This window comes from Corapipo altera, unplaced genomic scaffold, assembly GCF_003945725.1.
Source record: "Corapipo altera isolate COAL_440 unplaced genomic scaffold, ASM394572v1 69, whole genome shotgun sequence".
Classification (NCBI taxonomy): Eukaryota; Metazoa; Chordata; class Aves; order Passeriformes; family Pipridae; genus Corapipo; species Corapipo altera.
In genome coordinates this window covers 2149812-2171171 of record NW_020884908.1, presented here as the reverse complement: position 1 = coordinate 2171171, position 21360 = coordinate 2149812, and the positions used below count along the sequence as shown (strand labels likewise).

At 40.8% G+C, this 21360-nt stretch overlaps 1 protein-coding gene across 1 annotated transcript in view; it reads right to left on the bottom strand.

Annotated features, from left to right (window-relative positions):
* The window catches only part of ARHGAP24 (Rho GTPase activating protein 24), a 214590-nt gene that overhangs the window by 176839 nt on the left and 16391 nt on the right, over positions 1–21360 (bottom strand). The window contains exon 2 of the mRNA XM_027652834.1: positions 168–367. Coding sequence (XP_027508635.1) covers positions 168–347 — 180 coding nt within the window. The 5' untranslated portion in view covers positions 348–367. The remainder of the gene's footprint in view (positions 1–167; positions 368–21360) is intronic.

The following is a 21360-nucleotide window of genomic DNA, read 5'->3' as shown; positions in this document are numbered from 1 at the left end:
GCCAAGGCCTGACTCAGTGTTCTGTTCACTATAATGAAAAGCCCAAATCCAGTACAGAGTCAGTGAAAGAGATGGAGAAATCTGGTTCTTCGAACACCGGACAGTTCTGCTTGCATTAACTTATTTTCCTCCCTCACCTCCCATCCTATCCTCCTCCTTTCACTTACCAAGGGCTTGGTTTCATCTTCATCTTTGAAATAGTAAAGCTGGTCCCCCTTGAGAACAAACCAACGTGTGTGCCAGGTCTTGACGAAGCCTCCTTGCTTCCGCAGCCACCCACACTTAATGGCAACGTGCCGCCCTTGGCTCAGCGGGGGAGTCTCTGAAGAGCCATTGTGTTCCTCCATACTGGGAATGAGCAACTCTCCTGTTGAGCAAACAAGAGGGAAAGGTAAAATAATTAGATTATCATCCAGGCAGTAACTCGCTCCTTTCAACACAGCTGGAAAAGAAACGCACCTCAACTATAAGAAAAGAAAACGTTAGGAAAGCACTTCCCATCTGCCTGCTTATTCTCATACTAGCACTCCATCAGCTGAGAGAATTATTACTCGCCTATAAAAAGCAATAATAATAATGAACTGCTAAAAAGCAGGCAAAAGGGCAAAAGTTTTGTTCAAGTGCCATGTAGACACTGACCAGCACTGAAGAAGACATCAGCTGTTTCCTGCGGTGAGTTCTGCTGGATTACAGGCAGTAAAACAAGGAATGAACTTACAGTACACCTTCAGATCAAGGAAAGCAGCATGCTTATCACTACTGGACCTCCCCATTTAATATTCCTGCACAGGTTTGGGGCTTCCAAGTTCATATTAAAGAAGACTCTGCTTCACTAAGGCTTAATATAACCCACCACACAAGGAGATTTTGTTGGGGTTTTGGGTTCTTTTTCCTGAAGTCCATTTACTGGAATGGTGACAGGAAATGCAAGAATAGCTGCATATCACTTTACACAAGCAACCCCCTGACTGAAATGAGTGTGTCCATTTCAGTGCTTATTATAGACATTTTGCAAATCATGGAGAATTTTGGCCCATCAATTTAAGGCTCAAGAACTATGTCAAAACTAGAGCTGAGCTGTGGAATTAAACTTGACAAAGTTTCACGTGGTATTGCGGTCTTGTTAAAATGATACTTTTTACCATTTCTGGGCAGTCACGACTCTTCCTGATGGATTTTGTACATATAATCATGTAGTAACTGCTTAACCTTCATGGTCAAAAGGCTCTGATCCTCTATTAAGTCTAGAATTCAGCAAACTTGGGATTTTGAGTTGCATGTTCTGATATTTCCAGCTGAAATACAAAGCAAACTGAGACCTTTGTGTGCCAAATAGTGTATACCTAAACAGAATAAAATGTGACTATGAGCACAGACACATCAGTGTGCAAAATCAACGGTGAAATTTCACTGTCTGTTATGTGCTTGAAGAACAACGTGTTTCTTTTCTTTGCAGACTACCACTGGCAGCCTTTCTTGCCTAGTCAGGAGCTTGCACAGCTGTTAGGGTCTGGGAAAGCCAACTTCATAGGTAATGTATTTCTTGTTTCTAAACATCAGGGTGGGAAAAAGAATAAAATATTCTAGATGCTGCAGGAAAAGGACATCTCTGACTAAGAAAACCTAGACTGAAGCTTCGTGTTCTGACTTTGCAAAGTAGATTGGTGAGTCCAAGCCTGGCACTCCTGTTCTGGTCCCCTATATTGCAATGACAGTCTCTGAACATAGTAAATAGCAGCAGTGCCACGGTATGCACTCAGCTTCTAAGGCAGAGTAGAAATGGAGATACACATTCATCTGACAGATGAGACCATCCCTCTGACAATTAAAACTAGTACTTTATCTGGATAGTGTTACATCATTGTAAAATAAATTTCAATACGATAAACCAAGAAGTGGTAAACAGATCAATAGATTCCAGTCAGGAGTGTTTTTCAGCCCATTTTTCCTTTGGCTCCTTTCTTCTTACTGCTCACACATCCTCCTTTGGAATAACTTCTCCAGCTGCCATCTCTGCTGCGTGTTTACAGCTTTTGCTTTTAATACCCACTCGTAGTCTGTTGTCACGTCCCTGCTTTGGGCTGGATCCTGGAATCTGATCCCTGTGATTAAAACTCTCCACTGCCCTGTGCCACTGAGGTTAATGGGTCACCATGCAAGCAAAGAGGTTTTGTTGCAAAGTACAAATTGCAGGATCAAAACTTAGATCACTCGGTATTCTTCTGAGAAAAAGCAAATCTTTATCCTGCCTCTTTAGGGTTCACCTGGAGTCACCCAGAACACTTGTACTGTTAGATTTACTTGAGTCAAGTGTCCCTGCAAAACATACAAACTTGTCTGGCTCTCTGCAGAGCAGATAAAGATTTTTTCTTTTGTGCCTGTGGTTACAATTCCATCCTAGCAAGAACGATCCAGCTGATAAACCCTGGGACCACACTGATCAAGAGTTTCTGTGAGCACACACACCGTCAGTGGTCACACTCTGCAGACTGCAGCTCTGGGGTTGCAGAGCTGTTAGATGTTGCAGTGAGTTTCTGTACTGAACGTTGCCCCCTTCCAACCCAGAGATAAAAATGGAGATTCAGCTACCACTAGAAAAATTAACAGCTTGCTTTCTCAGTGCCTTGTTAATAAACATGTGCTCACATTTTAAGGTGGTCTGGGGCTCTTGTAGTATTTTTTATTCCCTTTGCCAGGAAGGGCAGGCTTTATTAAGCTGACTTGCACCCTACCTCCACCTACCACCATGGGTGCTGAAAACGACTCAGAAATTAGGACAGACTCACCTGTGCTATATGAGATCAGTCTCTAAAAAAGCAAATGCACTCAACTCATAATTGGAATTTTTTGAATACAAGCAGAAATCTCTTGGATGCTGCTGTTTTCTGGCTGGACCAAAGTAGATGTCAAGAAGCAGCCCTCCAAACTCACACCCTTAGCAAATGAATTAGCAAGTATTTTAAGGAAAGTAGGTAAATTACTGCAACTGAAAAAAGCAAGGAATAAAATCACTACCCACAGGCTATCCTGTGCTCCTTGGTCCACAACTGCTAACCTGATCAGTTCATCTCTGCTGCTTGGGCCAGCAGCAAGGCAGGAACAAAAGAGTTTAAATACAGTAATTACGTGTATCACTGCAGTGTTAAGGACAGCGGATCCCCATTACACTTGGATCACAAACAAGAATCTAACTACCAAAGTTAAAACCAATTAACTACTTGGAGGATATGGGTTTTTTAATTTTGTTTCACCAAGTCACATCTCACTGGTGTCAACACAAGTGTACAAAGTAAGTAGGTGCATTTTATCAAGCCAGGAAAAATGTTAAGACACTCTTATCTCTTTGGTAAAATCTATATCTAACTACTTCTGAGATACTAAAACAAATGAGGTGTAGGAGGGATGACAATTCTACCGCTCTGAAGACCTCACAGGACAGTGTAAGATGTCCTTTAAAGCAGTAGTATACTCTTGGACATATTCTGTACAAAAAAGTTGTGTTGTTTCACTCATTAGTGATTTTATTCTCTTCAGCAGTTAGAAGTTCAGCCACCTAACTTGTGGTTTGTTGTTTTTTTTTTTTTAAGGAATTGTATTTAGTCCTGCAATTAAGTTTATTTGTTGTTTTTCATCTCTACTTCCCTTTCAGTATCTGCCTACTACCAACCAGACTTGGAATCAGAAATTCCAGCAGCTGGCTCACTTTCACTAGTTGTTTTTACAGCTGTTTCAACACTAAGATCATAAAAATAAATTGCAGAAATATCAGGGTGCTGGCACTGATGCAGAGAACAGCGAGGTGCAAACAGTATGCAAACAACACGTGACAAAGTGTGGAATTACATCAACATACTCCAAGTCCTCTCAGTCCCATAAGACGAGGCAGAAAGCCATGCATTTTCAAGCACTAAAGAGCATATTCCTCAAACTTATCTTCTGAAGGGGAAACGCAACTTGTACTCGCTGCCAGAGTCAACTCTACTGACTTGGCCAACGTCCAGTTTAGGTAATGACTAGAACTGAATAAATGCTATACGATATACTCATTTGGGGCTGCCTGTGGGCTCGTTCTCCTGGGCTTGTCGGGACATCAGGAGTGCAAAGCAAACAACACGAGAAATGTTCCCTGACACGCTGGCCTCTGCATCAACATCTCCTGGTCTATGGAGACCCTCGCCACCTACCACTACTGGCTTCAATCCAACTTTTTTCTGCTCCCTTAATGGCATTTGCCTCTCACTAGTCTGTCTAGAAGGCAAATAACTGCACTCAGGTTCTCCTTGCCAATGAGGAAGGTCTGTGCTGGTGGCAGGCACGGAAAGGAGGTAAGTGTTTCTCCTCAGCTACCACTCACTCAATACTTGAATTATGGAATTGGGCAGCTCCTCCAGATCCCAGTATTTTGACAGAAAATAGTCAGAGAAGGTCATTAAAGCACACCAAATCCAGTTATAAGAATAGTCACAGGACTGCATGAAGATGATTTGTTTGGCAAGAAACCCTGGTGGTTTGCAGTCAGTGTTTTTCTGCTCACTGAAATTTCTCATGGCCAAGATGGCACATTTCAAGCATGCAAAACACCATCAGCATTCACTTCCAGTAACTCTTCATCTTCGCCGTTGCTCAAATGCTGTAGAGGTTCTTTGCAGCCCAATGTCAGTGTGGCACAAAATGGATAAATGTGAGAAGCCATCACAGGACTGTACTCCTCCAGCCTGTCAAAACATGGAATTACCTTGCCCTCTCAAAAGGGCAGGCAACAGGAACTGAACAAAGATGACTTCTCCATGTTAGACACATTAACAGATAGCCAATAAAAGGCTGCAGTTTTGCAGCAACAACTGGCTTGGTCATTGATGAATATATCTGCCAAACACATATACACATGCAAAATTCATAAAAGTCATTGTGACACAAAGACTTATAAAATTAGATTAATACTTCAACACTTACATGAGGAGATGTAACTCACTTTCCAAGTAATGTCAAATTTTGGGTTCCCTTCTACTTGTTTCCCACAAGCTTATACAGAGTATAAGTGCTTGAGTTTGAGGTTATCAGTATCCTTCAGGTACAGAGTGCTGCCTCTGACCAGCATGTTTCCTTTGGATACTTCTTGATTTAGTCTTTCAACAACTTCATCAATCCATTTAGCATTTGAAAATCCTGTCAACATTCACCTTGCTTGTGAGGTGCCTCAAGACACCTGAATCTCTGCTACAACACAGGCACACATTTTTGAGCAACTGCTGCAGGAAGCAAAAGACTGGCCTATTTTTCACCATCAGCGTGCTTCAAATCAATTGCTACTCATCTGTTGTGTCAACAGGATATTGCACATGTAAGGAAAAAACATGTCAAAGAGATAAAAAATACTTAATAAGAGAGCTGACTTTCTGCAAGTGCTTAGCAACCATTTTCACAAGATGCACATTTCGAGAGCATGTTTCAAGTTCCGTCACTTGCAAGGATATATTTTACAGCATTCCTTTCCTGCTCTTTTTAAAAGCTGCAGCAGTGTACTTGCCAGTAGCTTTCCTCCACAAACTTCTAGAAAAGACATCATACTTCTATCCAAAAGGTTTTCCAAGACATCTGAGAAACCTCTTGTACTACCGGCAAGTAACATTCCTAATCACAGATCATCTGGCTGTTCTGCATTCCCCACTCCCATTTTTGTCCTGTCAGGGACAGCCTGAATATACTTTGCTTGAAAGAATTTCAGTTCTACAGACCAAAAATTACTACATAGGCAGTAAAAAGCTATGAGAAGTGTTATCAGCAGTCAAGGCTGTAGAAGGTCTGATCCACTGCCCAATGAAGCTAAGGGAAAGACTTCCATTATTTTTCAATGCATTTTGGGATCAGTGTGAAAACCAAGACCCAATAATTTTGCCAGAAAATTGAGGTCTTGGTCAAATACTCTTTAGCACCAGATTTGCATTTCCATGCCAGAACCATCCTACAGATATTCCTAGACTAGCCAAACCTTTACAAGCCTACTGTTTCCTTACAGAAATTCAAGTGCAGCTATGAATAGCCCAAATAAAGCGGGACTAGAGGATCTATAAAAAACATAACAAGGTATTCAACTTCTTGTGAATTACAATGGAAATTAGTGAAATTCTGTCAGGCATTTTTGAAAACATCCGCTTCTGTGTGTGTATATTTATTTTCTGTGATTGTGACTAGCTTAGCTTACACGTGCACAGTGCTGTAAAAGCAAAGCAACTGCAGCAGCTCTGTTACTGCAGCATCATGCTGTCAGATCAGCATTTTCAGTAATTGTCACAGGTTTACCTTTTGCTGCCTTTGCCATTGGGTCCTATTCTGTTTAAATCCATGCAGCAGCATTCAGGCAAATCCTTTCTTGTCTTTCCACCACTGCAGTGGCAGCAGGAGGCATAATGCAGTTGCACAGCTAAGAGCACTTCTGACAGCCGGAAATGACACCTCGCTCTCTCCATCACTTCCTAATCCCAATACTTTTTTGAGTGGAGATGGAATCCACCTGCAGAAGACTTGTGTGACTGACAGACGTTTGCACACAATCTGTCTGGTTACCTTCTCTCAAGTACAGATATATCATGCCTGATTTAGCAGACACTACAAAACATCACAGCACAAGAAAGGGTTTTGAAGACTTAGGAAGCAACTTCCAAAGATAACACTGTCTCTGTTATGCTTTTGCATGCTATCTGTTATGCATATATGCCCTCAGCTTTTTCCTCACATGGCAGCACACAGTTGCAAGATAAGTTTGCTGCTACCCATGTGATTGGAAAAGTGAAAGTGTCCCTGTTCATTGCAGGAGGGTTGGGCTAGATGACCTTTAAAAGGTCCCTTCCAACTCAAACTATTCTATGATACTATGATTAGAATGGAGTGGTCCTTCATCTTCCAGGTGTCTGCCCAGACTTCCCCTTCAAGTGTCTCATTCTCTAAAACTGGCAGTGCTAGAGATAAATTGCATACAGCAAAAAATCAGCTGTAATTATCTGGAGAAGCATACAAAACTACAGACAGGGCAATTACAAGCCTGTGGAAACTGAAGGGTCAAGTGATGCACAATGGACAAAGAAATGCAGAACAGTTGACAAGTCTCGGGGGCTGAAAAATACCAAGCAGTGAAAAGGTCAGGGAGCAAGTCAGAAGCAGAATCTGGAATAGTGAAAAGATATTCCAACTCCCAAATATCTCTCCCAACCAAGCGGCAACACTGCCTCTGAATATCTGACACTGAAAAGACATAAACCCTGTTTACAGCTTCATACTTCTCATGGAGAAAGTGATTGGTAGGACAGCTCAAAAACAACTTAATTCCCACATGTGAGTGGTGAATACTTCAGCACATTCTGGCTTCACTTACAAGAGAATTGATTAAGAGTTGTGTCCAAGCATGATCTCAATAGATCATATCTCGAAGTATAAAAATAATCTCTAGCACTACACTTTGTTCTCAAAGACTGGTGGTAGAAGACATCTGAGTACAGATGTCAGCAGCTCTCTGACAGTGAATCACTGAGAATGGAACAAGGCTGCACGCTTTTTTAGGAAACTCAACTCAACAGGACTTTCCATGTTGTCCTAACAGTAGGTCAGGCCTTCCACATTCCTTGTAAAACTGACCAAGAGAATTAAGATGCTACAAGCTGCATTCACTAAGTATGCTGACAGGCAGGAAAAACACATTCCAGTTTGTCTACGGCAGCAAAAGCCTCCTCCCAAATCTTCTGCGACACTTGCAAATCAAAGGAGCACACAGGTCCTGCAAAAAGGGTTTGTGGTGGTTGGAGAGTGGGAGGAAGAAAGAGGAGTATTTGCTGCCTGCACCACACTTCAAATTCCTCTCTTGCTCAGAGCAAATGCAGTTCCAGCAAAGTGCCACCTCTGGCAACAAGAGACTAACATAGTAAGTACTGGCTAGCAACAGCTCTTCTAATACTCAGATGTTCAGAGCAGGAGGAACCTTATCTCTGGCACCTCTGTAGAAGTCCCTGGGGAAAAAAAAGGACCCCACAATCATCTGTTAGGTCTTACATTAGTTCACTTTTGATAAACAGAAATCTGTAGGCTTATTTTGAACATATTTGCTACTAACCTTTCATGCAAAATTACTTCCTTCTGCTTTGTTACGTACAATACAATGTTTACGCTTTTCAGTTCAAAGAAGTTCAAGTAACAGCAGCATTTGGTATTCTGCTGAGAGAGTCCTCTGAAATACATCTCTCACACTCACATGTGTTCACCAGAAGGACCATGGCATCACTGGTGTGTGTAGGAACATCCTGCCCCAGCACACCAGAGGAACTGACGGAATTACAGCACGTGCCCGAACAGAAGTTCAGGATCACCATGTCCATTTGCCACCTGTACTGTATGCACCACCCAAAAGAGTACAAGGATGGTAAGCAGGTAGGCACGTACTGTACACGGGTACTGAGCACCCAGCCAGCTTCAGGGAGTATCTTGGCACTGTCCCAACTCAAATAAACATGGGCAAGTCAGAACCAAAGGCCCAAACTCGGCACACTCAAAGACGCATCTGCTTCCATTCCTACTAAACTTCGTACAAGACCCAAGATTTGTGTCCTATCTGCGTGCCAACCCCAGTAGGACCTAAACTTAAAATAGACCCACTTTTAAACAGAAATCAGTAGTTTTACTGCTGTTCAGAAACATTTTATTTAAGCAGTAATTGCCTCTGTCACTTAAAAACATTAACCATACTGACATAAATTTCCGTGCTAGAATACTGGAGACAATATAGTCAAATTTTTTAAAAGCAGATGTGTGTCTTTCCACTGAAAAAGCCAACTCAAAATAAGCACAATTACTTTGTAGTTGACATTTCCATCCTCTTCCCAGGAAAAGCAGTAATTCATACTTAGGGAACTGACATTTCACTTTTTTAAAACCAAGTTTGCATCAGAAAAATAGAGTTACAATCCTTCCTATATATTTCAGAAAGCAGCAGTATGTTATGCCATTTAAATTGTTTTAGTAAATGAAAAATTATGTTGTACTACATTAATAATACCACTGTGACAGCTCCTTTTCCAGTAGAGCTCTAAGCAAAGAGAATACTGTCCCTGAATTCCTTAGCCGGTACCAACACTACCTTTTGACTCTGAAATTAGTTCATATGGAGAACAGTATGAATTCATGTGGTCCTTATCCTTCAACAGGTCAATCTGTGCATGGATGCTAACACCTACTCTTACAGCTTGTACTAAAGGAACCATTAAAGGCCAAGCCAAACCTACTGTGTTGCATCCACAGTCTTTAGGCTTCTGCCACCAGTTAAAAGGTGAATACACTTTCCGTAAAATCATTCTGTGGTCACTTGTGTCTTTCTGTTGATTATATAAAACGGATCTGAAACCTGTACAACAGAGCATAACCACATGCTGCCATAGTGGGTGTTGTGGAAACTTTCCTGTCTGACCATCCAGGAGCCACTCTGGCAGCCACCCTCACACCACCCCGGGCTGTCACTGCTGGGACTGAAGCCCCTTCACAGCAGGTGGCTCCAGTGATCTGACGGGTGCCCTGCTTGACTCCCTACACACCCCACACTCACACAGTCAGACAGGTTTCCCTCACCAGCTGTACCACAGGTATCCCACAGCAGAGTCAGAATCACAGAACCACAGAATATGCCGAGTTGGAAGGGACCCACAAGGATCACAAAGTCCAATTCCTGGCCCTGCACAGGACCATCCCCAGGAGTCACACCATGTGCCTGAGAGCATTGTCCAAATGCTTCTTGAACTCTGTCAGCCTTGGAGCTGCGACCACTTCCCTGGGGAGCCTGTTCCAGTGCCCAACCACCCTCTGGAGAAAGAGCTTTTTTCTAATACCCAACCTAGTCACATCCCCCCACCCCACCCCAAAACTTCAGGCCATTCCCTTGGGTCCTGTCCCTGGTCACCACAGAGAAGAGATCAGTGCCTGCCCCTCCTCTTCCCCTCACAAGGAAGTTGTAACTGCAGTGAGGTCTCCCCTCAGTCTCCTCTCCCCAAGGCAGAACAGACCAAGTGACCTCAGCTGCTCCTCATATGGCTTCCCCTCAAGATCCTTTAAGTAACTGAATCGTGGTGCAGCAACACCAGGTCGAGCTGGTGCCTCTGGGGAGGGACCCCCAAACAAAGGAATCTCTGGGCTTTTACACCCTCACAGTCTGTGTGTCCATTCCAATGGCGACATTTGGTCCGAGGTCTTCCTGCTGTTCATCAGCTCCTGCTGAGTCTCTGGGTGACCGCCCACCCCTGGCCAGAACCACAAGTTCCCCGTGCCCTTTCAGGTGACGACCCCTTTCCTGGGGCTCCAGACATCCCCCCCAACCCAGGGCACGACCTGCAGCTCCCACTGCAGCTGCACACTGAGTTACTGGCACTACATATATTCCTCAACAGTGGGTAGCATTCCTCCTCACAACTGTCTCCTATGTGAACTGAGGCAGGAGCAGAACTAAAGTCGAGAACACTTTTACAAGTAACTGGTTATCTTCAGCGACCTTAAAGCTTGTTAAAATAATATAAATATATTTTTCTGACAAAAAATAAAGGGAAAACCAAGTTAAGGTATACACCTAGCAAAGGATTCAGAAACAGGAGACATGTACATGTTACTTGCCTACATAAAACTTAAGGAAAACATTCCTTGTTTTGTTTATTTAAAAAGAAAAAAAAAAGGCACCAGCTAGTAGCAAAGCAGCAACAGGCACTCTCCAGGTTTTAGACAGACTACAAAACCAGACAATTGTATTTACTAGGACTAACACTTCAGAGAAACAAGATGAAAATGCAGAACAAAAATAATCCAAAGATGGCAGGTCCTGGATCTGCAGCCACTTTGAAACTGTGCTAAGAAGGTTCATGTTTACAGAGTTCAATTTATTCAGCATCTAATTTAAGAGAGGCAAGGTATTGTGAGAAAATAAATTCCTCCTATTATGAATGATAGAACTCATTAACAGCATAAAATAATGTTAAGAACTACCCATGAAAATCTACCTTCTTCTATTAACTCCCTTTACAATAAGAAAGTCTGTGTTTTATCTAAGTCACTATCTGCAGAGCACAGCATCAGCCTGCCAAGGGAAAGCAGGTTATCACCTACAGTCAGACAGATTTAGTATTTCACATTACTGTAGTCAAAACATCCGAGAAACCTTGCCACCCTCCCCCCAAAAATATCCCATCTCACTATACAGACATCACTGCTCTGCACTGTTGCTTTCTTGATTTTTTTGGTCTTTCCCCATTTAAATGGCTGTGATTCCACAAGCCTGCAACTACCTTGAAACGTGAGCCCCACAAACAGATTTCTCAAGTTTGTGTGTGAAAGGGGAAAAAAACCCCTCATTGTTAGGGCTTCTCTTTTTACAAACCTGAACACGCAAAATTTACTTCAGTGTCTATTACTCATGTACACTCATTTTACCTGAGCTCATTCCCTACAGCATGAAGTCACAAGGAATATACAAGAACCTGGATCTGCGTCATCTCTTTAGCACTACCAGAAAGACACAACGCTTAATTTGGAAATGTTTTCAGCATTTCTCTGAAATGCTCCGAATAGCTGAAATGCCCTGAAATAGCTCTGAAAACAATGTCAGGTTATCTCCAAGATACATATTTGCTTTTTGTGGTGATGTAAGTTACTCATCACACTTCAGCCTTTTTTCTTTTTAACTCTTTCAAAAATTTGCTGCCTGTACCAAATCAACAGGAAACAAATACATTGAGATAACTCTTGAACAATAAGCATTTCTCTGGGAGTTGCCAAAAGCCATCAGTCATCACGCTAACCCATCAAGATGTTTGGAGACCAAACATCTTGCACTCTGCAAATTACCTTCTAGTTTGTTCAGCTACTTAACAGTACCATGTCATCCCCATCCCTGGCCCCTGCCCTACTTGCCTCTGTGGTAGCACAGGATTAGCTTTTTCCATACTAACAGGTGAGTACATTCTTGGTCTCAATGCAGACTGCTCTTCTTTTTGCATCTCAAATGGAAAAGCAGTTTCATGCAACCTGACAAAAAGGCACTCTTCTCCCTGTCACTCCTTTTGGTTCTTTAAGCTTCACCCCTTTGTCGACAACAGTTCTTCAAAAATTGTCATTGTGAGATAAGAAACTGCAACATCTCTGTGATACATAAAATCAGCCAGCCAATGTTAATCAGAGAGCAACACAGAATAATACAGTAAGGAAGGAAATACAACAGAAAGGCCATCCCACACTTCAACATCAGAATGAACAGGGCCTTCCCAGCCTAACAAACTCACTGTGAAGCTGGGAGGGATGTGCCTGCTATGCAATGCCCCAAGAGTAAAAATCAAAGCAGCTTGACCACAAATCAAATTATATGAACAAGGATTCATATTTTTAAAAAGACAGAAAACAGAATTGCACTGATGTAATTCATATTCCAATCCAGGATTTGAATAGACAAAACTAGGGAGAAGAATAACAGAATACAATGCAATGTAGCTCCTTGCACTTAAATATCCAGCACATCATCTATACACTGGTGTCCTCGTGAAGAGAGATGTCAGGATTCCCAAGTGCTGTTTTACAAGCATTCCTACCCATATTATTAATCTCTTATTATTAGCTGAACTGCTTATTTCCTTTCTTGCATTTCATGCAACTCACACATGGATGTTACCACATCCAGCTTCAAACTTTGTTCAGGGACCAGTTCATTCCCATGTTCCTGCAATTTTGCTCTTCTGGGAGTTACAGTAGCCCTGAGTAAGGTATATGTAAGTCTTCTTATCTTTCCCTTGGTTTTGGTAGATATATGTTAAGGAAAACATGACAAAAATCTATTTCCTTTCATACAATAATTATTTTCCCCTCCTCTGTGATCTACAGCAGGTGTCAAAATAATAATTTCAAAAATATTTATTTTTAGAAAGAAGGAAAGAACACCTTTTTTGCCTCTCTTGTAACCTTCAGGTTATCTATAACCTGTGTCAACACCATCCTGCATTTCAAAAGCAACATGTTTTAATCAGTACAGGAAACGAAATGAAGTTTAAATCAGTGCCTCACAAACTCAAGCAGCTCCTTACTTGCCTAAGCCCAAATTGTTTGACAATTTCTTTTTGAAGAATAAGGTGCACTCTGGAAATTATGAATTACATGGGGTGACAGCTAAGAGAAATACACCAATCATCACCACAGTTTATTCCATATACAAGTCTGCTCAGTAGAGTTGCGACTTTTATTGTTTTACAACTGTCAGTTACAGACAATTTTTCCCAAGGAATCATACTTAAAACCAATTTCTAGGAACAGACACTGCACAAAAGACAATGTAAGGCAATTAAATTAATCTAGCTTTCTAGCAACTTCATACTTGACTTCTCTTTTCTCTGTATCTGCAACCCTAACTACACTCTTACTTTTTCATCTGCTCTTGAAAAATAATAATTAACTCTATTCTTTTGAATGGGAAGGTAAAATATCCGGATATCAACCCTTTTTGCTTAAAGTTGTCTGTTTTATCATCTTGATTCATCACTTACCTAAACTGAGGAACCAAGTTTAATTAGAACAGATGCAAATGCAGTAAGATTTGTCAGCTTATTCTCCCACAGACATAATGGTTCTCAAGACAATATTTCAACCTCTGCAAATGGAAAAATATAATTCACCTTTAAAAAACCCCACCAGATTAGCAGGTGTAAATAGACATTGCAGCAACAGTTGGGTTTTCTACAAAACACAAAGAACTTTGTACTCTGTTTGCAGAACAGATGCCTTGATTACAGACTTCTGAACCAACTTCTCTTTTTACATTAGTTCTGGCAAAGCTTCTCTAATTCTTCATTTTTTTGTTTTCATTTATTCCTAAGGTCTTTTAGAAGACATAAGACTGCCGGTGCCACTTCAGAACTGTTAAGAGTAAACAGTAAGACTCATCAAAAACATTTATTCCACCTTGCATTTCCTAACACAACACAAGTCAGATGCCCTGGAAGCTTCAAGTAAACAAAAAGTATCTTTATACATAGAATTTTCAAATTGACACAGAGAAAAACAATCCAGCTCAGCTAACAGATGTCAGACATACTTTGTTTGTGGAAAGCATTGAGCTTCCCCAGCAATAATCTGGTAAAGGAATTTTGACAAAACACGTACAAAACACACCAATGCTTACAAGCACCAACGCACTTTGCCTCTTAGGATGACAAAATTTGCCACATGCTTCAGCAAAACAAAGAGGAAAATTATTAATCCAGTTCCTATTTGTGACTTGGCATTGTAATAGAGCAGTATCATCTACCTACCTTCTGCATCAAGGCCTGCTGAAGAGTCCAAGCACAAGGTATTTAGATATCAAATATCACCAAGTGCTTTTTGTTAAGACCTGCAAGAAACCTGCAGGAGCAGCTGGCTCATTCAGGACTTCAGATCATCACACAAATAACTGCAGCAGGAGCAGAGAGCAGCAGCAGGGCTCCTCTATTCCACACCAAGAGCTAAGTGGAACCACAGCTGACCTGACGACTTCGTCGCTGGCTCATTGCAGCCCTCCAGGGTCAGGCCACACCAAAGAGATGTGGACCATAACTAATAAATAAATAAAAGCAGCCAGAACTTGGAAATCTTCTCTGCTTTACACAAACAGGGGAACAACTTCAAATGATGCTTTCACTCACCAAGTACTCACAGTTATGTTTCACCAGGAACAAAAATATGCTTCCGGCATTCCGGCTCTCTGCTAAATTAGATGCAGATGATGAAAGGCTTTTTCCAAACATATGGAAGACAACGCAGCTGAAATCTCAGCTAGGCCTTGACAGATCCTGTACATAAGGCATTAAGTTTTCTACAACACACAAGGAATCTAGGCAGTAACTACGATTTCATTTCATAGGGTGATTTAGCGTGGTATTACGAGACAGAAATGTTAAAAGAAAGTAATAAAAGCCTTTCATGTACCCTCAAATAAAGTCAGATGTTCATATGTCACATATCTGGACAACCTCTGCTTTCAATGGAAGCCTGATCTTCACTTCAAAGGGAGGAAATTAGACAAAAGGGGAAAGAATGTACACCTCTCAGTACTGGCAGCCCCAGGAAACCCAAGACCAAAGCACTAAATCCATCACTTTCCCAACACCCCCAGGACAGACAAGCCTACAAGATATTTAACCAAGAGAGAAACTGAAAGCACAAGCTCTTGCAGTCTCAATCTCAGCCACCAATATATAAACCTTGCTCATTCTGTTATTTGAATAGTCACAGCATAGAAAGGATTTCTCTGTTCATCCACTGCTAATAATACTTCTGGTTATTGCTGTGAGAAGGTAGCATTCCCTCCACCACGTGTAGGTGGCTTTGTTTTTTTAATTGGTGTTGCAGGTAGGATGTATGTTCAGCCTTCTCAGTTCTTAGTTTGTCCTCAAATATTAATGTAACATGGACTGAATCCAAAACGTTAAAAGCACAGAGTTAAACCCCAGCTTCCCAGGTTTTTTCCCCTACTCTGAAAATATTTCTACACATTAGGAGTTACTCAACGGTGAACGAATTCTTCTGAAGCTCCATCCTTTGGTACATAGTTTGACAGGAACTAGTTCAATCAGTAAGCTCTGCAGTAAGTAGTTTTGACACTGGGAATCAGGATGTGAATTTTTCATGCAATACCTTGCTCTAGTACTAGCTGATTATTCAGAATTTTGTCTACCCATGCTACGAGTTGATGCTTTAGCCCCTACACAGAATATATTTCAGACTTCTACAAAGGGGCAGCTATTTCTGGCTTCGGTGGCACAAAAATCTTGTGAACAGCCTGAAAGTTCAACCATTATCACTGCAATTCCAAGCACACACAGAGTTTGGTATTCAAATAGTGTCAAATATTTCTTATCAGACATATATACACTTCAGTGGGACAATTCACATGCCCAAAACACATGATATGGCTAATATTATATGGCTAATATTACTCCATATAGCTACTGAAGGAGTTGCATAAGTTTACTTTGTAAGTTTTAGAGGGGAGGTTGGGAGGAGACACAGCTGGGACAGGTGACCCAAACTGAACAAAGGGATATTCCAGACCATATGACATTGTGGTCAGTATATAAAGAGAGGGGAAGATGGAAGAAGTGGGGGACGTTTGGAATGATGGTGTTTTGTCTTCCCAAGTAACCATTACACATAATGAGGCCCTGCTCTCCTGGAGATGGATGAAAACCTGCCCACCCATGGGAAGCAATGAGTTAATTCCTTGTTTTGCTTTGCTTGTGTGCATGGCTTTTGCTTTCCCTATTAAACCTTTATCCTTCTGATTCCCTCCCCGATCCTGCTGGTGAGGGAGTGAACGAGCAGCTGGGTGGGGCTTGGTTGATGGCTTGAGCTAAACCATGACAATCAGCAAAAATACAAACTCTGAGAACATGGCCAGTCTGTAAGGTACTGTTAAAGGTACAAGCTAAATTCATTTGGTGTGGAGGAAGAAAGTCACTCTAAGGTGAGTTTTTACAATAGTGTTTTAAAGAGTATGCCCCACAGTAGCATGAATTGTACCACAGATGAGACCTCCACTTACAGTCAAAAAGTTATTGTTTTATATCTCTGTTTCTGGGATACTCTGTTATGAACTTTATAAAATTCCTTGGTCTATAAAGCAGGTGCAAATTACAAGTGCATTAAAAGGCAATGCTCAGCTCTACATATTTTGCAATGGATAAAATAATACAAAAACCCGAAACCTTGATCAGAGATGATGGTAGTGTAAGATGGTGACAAAAACTGTACTTTGAAATGGCACATCTATCAAATAACACCATCAGGATGGGCTGATTAGTCACTTTCTTCAACAGATAAATTCATCAATTAATTGGTCCAGTACTACGTTCTTGTTTATGCAAGAAATACAGCTCAGTTAATCTGTAACTTGTATCATTCACATATTTGAGATAAATTCATTTGCATAAGGAATCAAAACAAGGTCAGTAATTTCCCTTTCTCAGGTTAACTGAATTCACAGCTCAGATGAGGAATTACAAGCAAGCATTTGTAGGTAACCTACCTTGCCATCATGCAACTCTTTTACTGGTTCACAAGACAAGGAAATAACCAGAACCCATTCCTGGAAAATTTTAAAGAGAAACAAGTTCTTGAGACACACTACCTCTTTGACCTTGAAATGCTCCCCTAGTAACAAGTTAAGGAACTGGCTAATCCTTCAACAAAACTAAGCAGTGTCTCAGCATCCAAAATCCTGTACAGGCCATATTTTTCAAAACTATTAATTACCGTGACTAGCTGAAGAACACAGTCAGTATTAATGCTAAGTGTAAGTCAGAGAGAGCTAAATCACCAATACTACTTAATTTTCGTCACTATTATCACATCACTGTAAATTGCACCAAAGCCATCCCTAGGCTTGACATCAGCCAGTATTTTCTTTTGGTAGAATGGGACAAGATCCAGTAAACAGTTTTAATTTCAAGTTGTAATATTTTCTTTAAAATTATATTTTGTCTTTTACTCACAAAGTAAATAACTGAAAAATTTCACTTGGAACAATTCACATTGTTCTTTAAAGTTTGGTGAACAACCTATAAAGCTTGAATATAAAGCTTCTTTTTTTTTCCCCAACTATTTCTTTAATAGTTTTAGGGGGGGGTTGGTGGCTTATTTTTTAGTTATTCAAAAAGCATTTTTAATAACTAGTATGAATGGGAAAGAGGCCTGGGTTCATTTTCTGGATCCAAGAAACTGCAGGTGGAAGAGAGTGTGTAAAACTGCTTTCAAACCATTCCCTTTTGCCCTGCTCCCTCCCTTACACAATACTTTCGTAATTTTACCCCAGTTTATTTTCTTCTGCTCAAAACTGGAAAATGAACATTCCCTTTGTAAATATTGTGTTACAAGCAGAATACATTCCCAGGAATTTACAAGGCAATTATTTAGTTACTATTACTTTTATCCAGCTCAGTCACGCAGTTTTTCCTGCACAAACAGCCATACAGGTGATCCAAACATAACACTGGCACAGCTGTGCAGCCCTGTTGAGCCTTTAACAGCTCTACACCTGGTTCAACAGCTGAGAAATGTAAGGGATGTAGGGCAAAGGCTGTCATGAAAAACTCCACTCTCAAATGGTGGTGGTGAAGCTAAAATCAGTCAACATACTGTCCCTCCCCTTCCTAAGAGACCTGTACACTGTAAAGAACAGTAGCAAAATGCTCTGGTCCACATTAAGCGGTTCATTTTCCCCAAGAAGGATAATGAGCTAAGAATGCACATTTTTGGTAACAAAAAAGCCCTCTCTTCTATCCCAAGAGGGCATTTTCTGTTGCTGGTCCTATAATAAGGCTGACAGTATCTACCACAGCCACAGGCACACAAATTTCTGCAGAAAGTGGCATAAGGGAGGTCCACATCAAAAGTACTTTGTGAAGAACTTTTCACTGAAAAACAATGCACATGAGGGGGAGAAGAGATCACACAAAGCATTATGTCCATAACCTCTCCATTTTAATCAGTTTTGCAACCCTGAAAACATCTATCAACTATTTTGTAGGAGTCTGAAAAAGGCATTAAAGAAAAGTACCTAACTGTCCCAGAGGTATTTGCTCTGGACTGCTAATTCTGCAAGGTACCCACAGAATATGAGAACAAAAAGGGAACTGGGAACCACAATATGAGTTGTAACTTTGGACCAACTACCATCTTTTCAACCCTGAAGCCATCACAAAGCAAGGACAAGACCACCTCTGAAGAAAACTGTTTTTGTCAGGGAGATAAACAAAGCTAGTTACCAATGTATCACTGACTCCACATATCCAGGGCATACAGCTGTTGTGCAAATACACAGAAATAACATGAGACAATTCAAAATCTAAAGAGAACACTGCAACCAGCTCTTAGAATCTAGAAGATAATGAGATCCTGGTAGGAAAAAAAAAGCTGTCAAATGGCAACTCTTTTGCAATATTACAGAAGCAAAGTTTAAACAGAATTTTAAATGAACAACAATATAAAATAAAAAAGGAAGTAGACATTTATCATGGTGATCAGTAAGTTGATACCTAATAATAAATTTTTGTATGTGATTTACTGACAAATCCAGGTACAAGCTCATGTACACACAGCAGCTCCTGAGAAGATGAGTAGCATTATTTTAAGACTGTTAAAAGTGCAATTATGTTAAAAGTGCATTCCTACTAGACAGTACAGAACCCTAGACTTCACATTGTCAAGAGAACCCCTCTGACCTTTCTCAATATTTTCTCATCTCAAACTTGAATCTGAGCGAACTCCTCATTTTTTATTTGAACTCCTCATTCCAGATAATTCTAATATCTTAAAAGTCAACATACAGTATATTTTTTGTTATATTAGACATCATTTTCTCAAAGTCAAGCAGCATAGTATTTCAACTACAAAGAAAAAAAAAAGATGGAACTGCTAAGCTTCTACTACTGGTTAAAACTACATGAAAGAGTGCCTTCTGATGGGAAAATGTTTTGGGAAGACATTGATCAGCTCTTTTCAGTACAATATCCAACTGGAGTGTTGCACAACTCCAACAAATAGGAATCCAATCGCATGCAAAGGTGACACGCAGACACACTTAACAATAACTCTTTTGTGCAGCTAGAACTCCAATTCAGAGCAGATGCTGAGGGGAACCTGACCACATCCCTGTGTCACAGTTTACATGAAGGACTAAGCCAGAATTTATCCTGTGAATTACTCAACTGTGAAGAACACAAAGTGAAAGGAAAAGAGGAAAACAGATGTTGTCACCACAGCTGAGAGACAAAGGAAGTCTAGACACATCTGGATATTATGAAAGCAAAATATTTTAAACACGACTTCCAGTTCCTTCTCTCTGGCAAATATACATTAGATGTGCGGAATTCTAATCCCAAGTTATCTGAACTGCAGTTTAGAAATACACTATAAAAACTATAAAAAAAAAAAGAAGGGGAAATTTCTGCTGGCAAAAATCCCATGATAAGCAGCACAGCACACAATTGAACGAAAAAAATCAAAAACAATTCTAAGATTTCAACACAGCCTCCCAGAACAAAGCTGGTTTTATCATATTTATTATGGTTCACTAGAGAATTTTACTTGCTTTTTCCTGTAAGGAAGGAAGGGCACAAGCAGCTCTTGCAGCAGCGTGACATTTGCTGAGAGACTGCTGAGGAATCTGGGGTTTCCCAAAAGATAGCTAGAGTCTGGGACCTGGGGAACATCCTGGCATAATTCAACTCATGGCCCAGATTTTCAGAAGAACCCACCATTCAAACAGCCAATTCAAGCTTGACTCTGCAAAGCAAAATCTTAGCAAGCTGTCCTAGCATCCCTGAAAAAAAGCCTTGGATGGCAGTAATTTGGAAGCGATGGAACAATTTGCAAAACTCAGACTCTGTCAAAACTATCTTCTGAATTTTTCCCTCCTATCCTAAGGCAGTGAGGTGATTGCTCTTCGATAGAAACCTGCCTTTAAGATTTATAAGACAAACTGATCCTCAGGAGAACTGCAAGAATCACATTTGATGGACAAAATAAACAAAGGCGACACTGCAACTCTGGCCTATTTCTTGCAAGACTCACATTTGAAAAATACAATTTGCCTTCTCTGATAAAAATAGCCCCGATGGAATACAGAGTAAACGTAGATCTCTTTCTCCATTACAGCTCCCTAACACTGGTAATATATGACAAGCTATCTGCAAACTTTCTTTCCAAATCAATATGGAAAATAATACACCATATCAATACATCACCAACTTGTTTACCAAGTTCAGCTTTTCTCCATGGGAAACAACAAAGAGAACTTGGCAGACACTCAGGGCAGAGGAATGGAGATGAGCATTTGGTTGTACTGACACCCTGACAGCCAAGAACATGAAACATTCCACAGATGTTTGAAGGGTGCAAACAGCAAGGAGAAAAAACAACTTGAAGGGGGAGATGACACAGATCAGCTCACTAGGGCAAGCAAATCAGCAGCTCGATGTACTCATCAGCAGAATCACTGGCAGCAATATAAACCACCAAAGTCACCTTCCCACAACATGCTTAAGGGAGTAAATAGCCCCTTATTCAGAGAACAAAACAAGTACTACCTTTCTACTGCCCAGCAAAAGCGTTCAGGAGTTCAGTGAGGACCATTCCTGCATCAAAGCATTTCTTCAGAGCCAGAAACACACGTACACCATTGGGCTCAAATTAGGCTTTTCCATGCTTTACGCTTTCAACCGAATTGGTACTAAAAAAAAGATGCTCTGAATAGTATTCAAACATTTTCATCATCCTGATGACAATTTCATAAACCCAAAGCTGATAATAATAATGCCACTAACC